Below are 7,707 nucleotides of genomic sequence, written 5' to 3' on the forward strand. Positions count from 1 at the left end.
CCTTTTACGTCCCGCCGTAAAGCGCCGACAGGACTGCGACTCCCAGCATGCCCCGCGGCGGCATCTGAGAGTGAGCGTTTACGAGTCCCAGTGTGTCCCGCAGCGGTAGCTCAGAATGAGGAATACAACTCCCAGAATGCTCCACGGCTGTACCCGAGAGTGAGCGTTTATGACTCTCAGCATACCGCGCTCAGAATAAGGACTAGGACTCCCAGCATGCTCCGCGGCGGTAGCTGAGGGAACGGCATGGAGGACTCCGACTCCCAGCATGCCCCGCGGCTAAACGCCTGCTCTCAGGGCTCGGAGCGGGAGCGGCGAGTTCACTTCCGGGTCATGGGTCGCCGCCCCAGTGGGTCATGTGACGCCAAGATGGCTGCCCGGTGGCGGCGCTCCTGAGGGAAGTGGCGGGTCCCGGGTGGTGGTGGCGGCGTGGGGCGTAGGGCGTAGGGCATCCCCGCGTGGCTGTTGAGCGAAGCGCTGCCCCTCAGGCTCCGTGAGCGTGTGAGGGGGGAGCCAGGCCCGGGGGCGGCGAGGGCTGGGCCTTCCCGCCCGGGGCGGCGGGGAGAGCCGAGGCCTGGCATGGGCCGGGACAGCTGCCTCCGCGGAGCTCTGTCGTAGTGGCGCCTCCTGGGCGCGGGGAAGGCTTTGCTCGTCCATGCCGTTCACCCCCACCCGGAAATATGATCAGCGCCCCCGACGTAGTGGCCTTCACCAAAGAGGAGGAGTTGGAGGAGGAGGCGTACGACGAGCCGCCTCTGCCTGAGGAATACTCCGTGCCCCTCTACCCCTTCGCCACCTATGGTGCCAATCCCTGGTCCAAGCTCTCGGGCTCCAAGTTCCCCCGGGACTTCATCCTCATCTCCGAGTTCTCCGAACAAGTGGGACCCCAGCCCTTGCTGACCATCCCAGATGACACCAAAGTGTCCGGTACGTTTGATCTCAATTATTTCTCCCTCCGCATCATGTCTGTGGATTATCAGGCCTCCTTTGTGGGGCACCCGCCAGGGTGCGCCTACCCAAAGTTGAACTTTGTGGAGGACTCCAAAGTGGTCCTGGGAGATTCAAAAGAAGGAGCTTTTGCCTACGTGCACCACCTGACTCTCTATGACCTTGAAGCAAGGGGCTTTGTGAGGCCTTTCTGCATGGCCTACATTTCCACCGATGAGCACAAAATCATGCAGCAGTTCCAGGAGCTCTCTGCAGAGTTCTCCAAAGCCTCTGAGTGCTTAAAGACAGGTAACAGGAAAGCTTTTGCTAATGAACTTGAAAAGAAGCTGAAAGACCTTGACTATACTAGGACTGTGCTGCACAATGAAACGGAGATTCAGAAGAAAGCCAATGACAAAGGGTATTACACTACCCAGGCTATCGAGAAAGCGAACGAACTAGCCAGTGTCGAAAAATTGATTATTGAGCACCAAGACTTGCTGAAGCAAATCAGGTCATATCCTTATCGAAAACTGAAGGATTCTGATTTCCATCCATACGAGCCAGAGTGTGCCCCGGATCAAGCGAATGCAAGTTTTGATCTGGACTCAACTACCTCCCACCATGATGAGCCTGGTGAAACGCATGTATATGCACGGTTGCCACCCTACACCCCTAAGCTCATCAAAGCAAAGTCTGCCAAATGTTTTGACAAGAAACTAAAAACCCTGGAGGAGCTCTGTGACATTTATTTTTTCACCCAAACTCTCGATCAGCTGAATCAGATAGAGCGAACTTTCAGAGGTGATGTCTGCTACCTCTTGACAAATCAGATCAACAGAGCACTTTTAAAGCAGCAAACTATAGTAAACTTCCTGTTTGAAGATGTGTCTGTCCTAGATGAGAAGCCAGCTGAAAAACACCCTGTTGGTTGTCAGGGTTGTCCTCAGGACACTCTCAACACCAAGAGTTTAGAAGAGTTTCCCATCCCAAAAGTGCTGATCAGCCTGGGATCTTACAAGTCAAGTGTGGAGTCTGTGCCCATCAAGATGGATCCAGAGATGGAAGATCCTCAGGAGCTAAAAGTGAGCGATCCTCCTGCTGAGGACCACCAGGAAAACTTGGAGTACCTGGATGCAGATATTAAAGGGAGCATCAGCAGTGGGGAGAGCATCGAGGTTTTGGGAACAGAAAAGTCTGCTTCTGTTCTGACCAAATCTGAGAGCCAGGCCAGCTTGCCCATCAGTTCAAGCCCCCACATGGTTAGAAACAAAGCAGTCAGCGGAAGAACCATCAGTGAGGACAGCATTGAAGTCCTGAGCACGTGTCCCTCAGAATCTCTGATTCCGGAAGATTTTAAAGCAAGCTACCCAAGTGCCATTAATGAGGAAACTTATGCAGATGAGGAAGAGGGAGGTATTCACTTCAGCCCAAGTTTAAGTCCTGATAATTTTGAAGAGAGGGAAGGCAGGTCAGAACAGGAGCACTTGCTGCAGGTGGATTCTGCCTGTTGTATTGGGAAAGAGAGTCCTAGCTTCCTAGAGCCTCTGCCTGACCTGGGACGAAAGCACTGTGATGACGATGGTGTGGTCAGCATTCCCCCGCAGCCATACAGGCAGGCAGACCAGGGCCTTCACGTGAACTTCTCAGACTACTTGTCCCACGATGGTGTCCCTGGGGGACTCCTCTCGTACGAACCCAATTCCCATTACTTACTGAACAGCCGAGATGTCAGTAAAATTAGCTTGGATGAATGCTCTGACTCCACAAGCTACATGAGCAGCGCAGCTTCCACGTGCTCTGATCGGACTCCTTCTCCTGCCCATCCTATCAGTCACTTCAGCGAAAGGCACAAAAAAAAAGCCGGCCAGAATGCCTTGAGGTTCATTAGGCAATACCCCTTTGCTCACCCTGCTATATACTCTCTGCTCAGCGGGAGGACACTGGTAGTCCTGGGAGAAGACGAAGCAATAGTAAAGAAACTGGTCACTGCTCTTTCCATCTTCGTTCCAAATTGCAGCGCATACACCAAGCCCGTGAAGCACTGGGTCACTTCCCCTTTGCATATTGTGGATTTCCAGAAGTGGAAGCTGATTGGGCTGCAGAGGTAAGCTAACGGGTAGCTTCAAACCCTCGGCATTTGCTGGGTAATGTCAGTGAAAAGGACTTTAGATGTTCAAAACCTCCTGAAGGGAAATGCATGGTTTTAAAGCCATGACCCCAGTCACTTTAATGGAGGGAAGGGGCTTGAATTAATGCTGCTTACAGATTTCCTGCTTATTAGGTGTGCCTGTGTGTCTGCCAGGGGAGGGATTGTCTCCAGTTCATTCCTTCCTAGAGACCCTGTATAACTAGCTTATCTTCCCAAGCATTCTGCTAGGTTTGAGCTTTCTGGTTCCCTTTAGTCAGTGAGGAACCATGCAGTGAAAATACCAAAGGTTTTAATCTCGCAAAGCAATGAAGCCAGTGCCTTGGTCCCTTTGCTTTGCTTGATCAGGGTGCCCCTGGATCAAATATTATGACCCCACTAGATGGCTCTGAGCCTCTCAAAAGTCTGCTTTCTGTGCACTTGAAGTTTATTTTAAACCAGCCTTTCTGATGCCGGAACTTCTGGTTTTTCTTTTGCTTCCTAACGTGCAGTGTGCTGCTAATGAAGCCGAAAGACTGAAATATCCCACTAGCAGTATAGTCATTGGAGTGAGGAAGGCTGCCTGCATGTGTCAGTGCATTTGGTAACCAGGTGGTGCATTTGGTGGGGAGCGGAGTACTCTGGGGAGCTTGGGCTTCACTATGACCATGCTTTGCTCTCTATCTTGTAAGGTCAAACCAAAGGCCTGAGTTGCTCAGTGCCCTACAAGGGTTGCAGTTTGGATTTTAAGGAGGCTTTTGCTTTGGGTGAAGGTTTTCCTAGAGGTCAGGTCTAGAAGAGGGTTTTACTGGCTGCAAACTCTTATTTTATTATTAAAGCTCTGGCTATTCTCTTGCTTCCTGTTATGAGAAATAGTCCTGCAACAGTGAGCTGGCATTTTTCTTTTCTAGCTTTCCAGGGTTAAGATGTGTGCTAGAGTGTTTAGCACTGTCCCTCTTAGCCTAGATGGGGAATGTAGAGCAGGGTTGATATTGCAACTGAGTGATGTGATAAGGGGTGCTGTGCTACAAAAGTAATCTGAGCATAAAAAGTGTCAGTCCAGCCTGTGGGATTGTTGTGCTTTTTCCCTTTCATGGAAGCTTCGACTTATGAAACCAGCTGATTGTTCAGCTTAGTCACCTGCCTGCCTAAGTCAGAGTGACAGCTATAACTGGGCCAACAGCAGCTCCTCAGATTACTCAACTTTACTATGGAAATTTAAAAACTTGTTGCCAGATGTGCGGTGCTTATAAGTGGGTGAGAGACAAGGGCTTTATACATGTTCCTTTTTAAGGGTTGTTTGAAGGAAAATGGAATGGTTTGCATGTGTGGCAATAGGATTAAGGTATGAAGGGCTTGACATGACAGATTCAGCAGAACATTTGTGGAAAATGCTTGGAAGCAGGAGGGGTTGATCTAGAACTATTCTCTGCAGCTCCTTTGCTTGGTAGCAGCTTTCCTACAATGATACGGTCCCAGCAGTGTCAGAGTCAGAGCTGAACAGTTCCTGGCTCTGGCATCAGAGTTGAGTGGGGAGGTCAGCACCTTTGGTTTGAGGTTGGCTGTGCCTCTCCCAACAGGCAGACCTGAACTGGGAGCCCTGCAGGGAGTTTGCGTAGGGGTGTAATATTTGGGTAAATGTCATGCAGCCCTTGGTAGATGATTCTGTGTGGTGAGTGTATTTTGCCTTTGCACCTTAGAGGGAAATCATCCAGCTGCTGCAGTGGAGCCCATGCTGCTTTTACCAAAGGATTCACTACAGGCAGAATCTCAGTAACATATGAGTGATTGCAAATAAGCCAGGGCTCCTGGAAACCCTGGCAGCTGTGGGAAAGGGACATCTAGAAGCAACAGCTTCACCCCCAGTAGAGAACGCTGGTAGCAAGATTTGCTTCTAGTCACTGGGGATTTCTCCTGGCTCCCTGCTCCTTCTGCAGTCCGGTGCATTGTAACTTGCCTGCCTGTCCTGGGGTGCAGTGTTGAGGTTCCAGGTGGTGAATGTGCATTGCTTTATGGATACCTAGTGTGCTGTGCTTTACTGAGAACTGGCAGTCCACTGAGGCCATCTGCTTCCATTTAAGTGGTGGTTCTGTTATGTGCCCACAGAAGCCCCTACCTGCTTGCTTTACAGACTGCAAGTGCTAGACTTGCCCTGCAAGACTATGGCAGTACAGCTCCCAGGGGTGTTAAATCTTCTTGGTCTGTGTATCTTTGTGCCTCCAAATCACCTTTCAGAGCTTCATGGCTTTCCTCCTCCTCACACTGTTTCCCTTGCATTTCAGAGTGGGGTCCCCTGCTGGAGCTAGCATGCTGCACTCCCTGACTCGCTACAGCCGCTATGTGAGCATCCTGGATGCCGACAGCAAGACTCTGCGCTGCCCCCTTTACAAGGGGACGCTGGTGCCCCGGCTGGCTGACCACCGCACACAGATCAAGCGGGGAAGCACCTACTACATGCAAGTTCAAGGCGCCCTCACCCAGCTGTGCTCAAAAGCCTTCCTGTATGCCTTCTGCCACCACCTGCACTTGCCCATCAATGAGGCGGAGGCAGAGGAGTCCATCGCGAGCCGCCGCATGAACTTCCTGAAACTCCAGCTAGGGTTGGTGAATGAAGACATCAAAATTGTGCAGTACCTGGCAGAGCTGCTGAAACTGCAGTACCTTCAGGAGCCTGGCAGGGGTGCCACCCCCCAGCTGCGGTTTGACTACGTCCCCAGCTTTTTGTACAAAATCTAACGGCCTCTGGGCGGCGAGGCTACCTCCACCGATTCTGGCACGGGTCCTCTGCGCTTAACAGCGATGCTCTTCGCAGATCCCTGATGCATTGGGGGAGGACACAGGACAGCTGGTGTGCGTGCACACAGGAGTCCCTGCTAATCTGAGCACTGGGAGAATCCTGCATGGTTTCCTGGGGCTGAGAACTAGAATGTGTCCTACCCCATCAGCCACGAGATCTCAAATGGATTGGCCATTCCATCTTTCAATGCTAAAGGGACGCTGTCAGCTTGCAAACCTGTGCACTAATGACACCGTGCCCTCCAGCCCTTAGCTGGGAGGCATGGGGAAACCCACTGTCATATTGGGGCGGGTGTGAATAGCAGGGGGCTGTCCCCCCTGCTGATAGGATCCTCTTCACTCATGCTCACACTATGCATGTTCTTGTGACATCAGCGAAAGCCTAATATGTTTTAAAAAGCCAGGTGGGTTTTGATTGTATTTTGCTGCCTACCAACAGCAAATATAATGTCCTGCCAATGTTGGGGGTGGGTGGGGAGGAACTTGACTCAAACCTTGCCACTGGGATCAAGGCTTGAAAGTATCTGTTCGCATTAAGGAATAGTTCAATGTCCCTCTTGCGTCTTCTTAGCTCATTAGCTCATTAACAGTTTCTGGAATTGCTCCCCATTGAGCCTGTCGCAGGGAGATCAAAGCGTGCATGTTTCTGTTCCCCAGAGTTTTCTGGTTGCTCAGCTTTGCTGGAAGGACAGGTCAGCAGTGTGTCCCTGATGGCTAGGTGACACAGCGGCCTACCCTGTTGGCACGAATGTAGAGCACCATGCCTTGTTTGTTTGCAACATGCTCGTGGCTTGAGGCTTGGATTGCAGGGTGGTGGGAGGGATGGGGAGGCCTGCGAGTCTTTAAAGCTGGCTGAGATTTTAGCAGCACCAGAGCAGGGTTGCCTTTAGGGACAGGTAATAGGCATGGGGGCTCAAGCCTGGCGACCCGGTAGGTGTTCCAGTGTCTTACAGGGAACGACGGGGCAATTTGCCGAAAGATGCACTGAGAGGGAGGGGGTGGGATCAAGGAGCTTTGGGGCAGGGGCCCCAGCTTATTGAAAAACTAGCGCTCAGGACAGGCCAGGCATGAATGTAACAGGTGACATGTTTTATCCTTTTGTAGCTGCTTGTTGGGGCCTGCGCTGTGCTTTAGGGGGAACAGGAGGTCCCCAGGCCAGCAGGCACTGCCTCCGCTCCACCTCCACCCTGGTTTGTTGTTGTTCAATGCCAGGCCCTTGGAATGTCTCCGCTACCTCTCCCATGGCATTTACCAGGCATCTCCCTGTGGCACTGATCAGACAGGGAGAGCTGGTCCCGTGTTGCTCTCTATGCCATTCCTCTCAGACTGCCGAGAGGACAGTGGTGCTGGCACATCCATGGGTTTGTTGTCAGCGCATAAAGATTCATGCTGTGCTTTTTGTGTGTGTTCATCTTCCATGCATCTCTCCCTTCTGTGAATTTCTCAGAGGAGGTTCCATTTCGTCAGCTCCTACTGTTTTACTCTGGGTGGTTGGAGGAAGCCTCTGGGGTATTCGTGGAGTGAGGGAGAAGTCTGACAGGAAAAGCTTGTCTTGATTTTATTCCTCTTTTAGCACTCTTCCCTGCTGATTTAGAGGGGAAACAGCACTTTTTTTTTTTTTTACAAGAGAAGCTGAAGTCTCTTTCAGTCCTCCCTAGAATGTGATTCCGTGGGACAGAGTGCTGGAATCAAATGTAAAGCTCCTTCTGTGCTGGGGGAAGCTTCGATGCAGGGGTTTGGGCTTCTGGGTAGATTTTAGATCACATTAGAACGCAGTGGGAAAGCTGCACTAGTACGGAATATGGAGCCCTCTTGGGGGACGATTGCACTGCATGCCCCAGTGCCCAGGGTGCTGG

At 51.6% G+C, this 7,707-nt stretch overlaps 1 protein-coding gene across 1 annotated transcript; it reads left to right on the forward strand.

Annotated features, from left to right (window-relative positions):
* Window positions 1-346: 346 nt before the first annotated feature.
* SMCR8 (Smith-Magenis syndrome chromosome region, candidate 8) lies at window positions 347-7,250 on the forward strand. Its single transcript, XM_019512678.1, has 2 exons — window positions 347-3,034; window positions 5,338-7,250. The coding sequence occupies exons 1-2, from the start codon at window positions 681-683 to the stop codon at window positions 5,789-5,791; spliced, it is 2,808 nt and encodes a 935-aa protein (XP_019368223.1). The 5' UTR covers window positions 347-680; the 3' UTR covers window positions 5,792-7,250.
* Window positions 7,251-7,707: the final 457 nt, after the last annotated feature.

The sequence above is a fragment of the Gavialis gangeticus genome, unplaced genomic scaffold, assembly GCF_001723915.1.
Source record: "Gavialis gangeticus isolate Ggan-Ray unplaced genomic scaffold, GavGan_comp1, whole genome shotgun sequence".
Lineage (NCBI taxonomy): Eukaryota > Metazoa > Chordata > Crocodylia > Gavialidae > Gavialis > Gavialis gangeticus.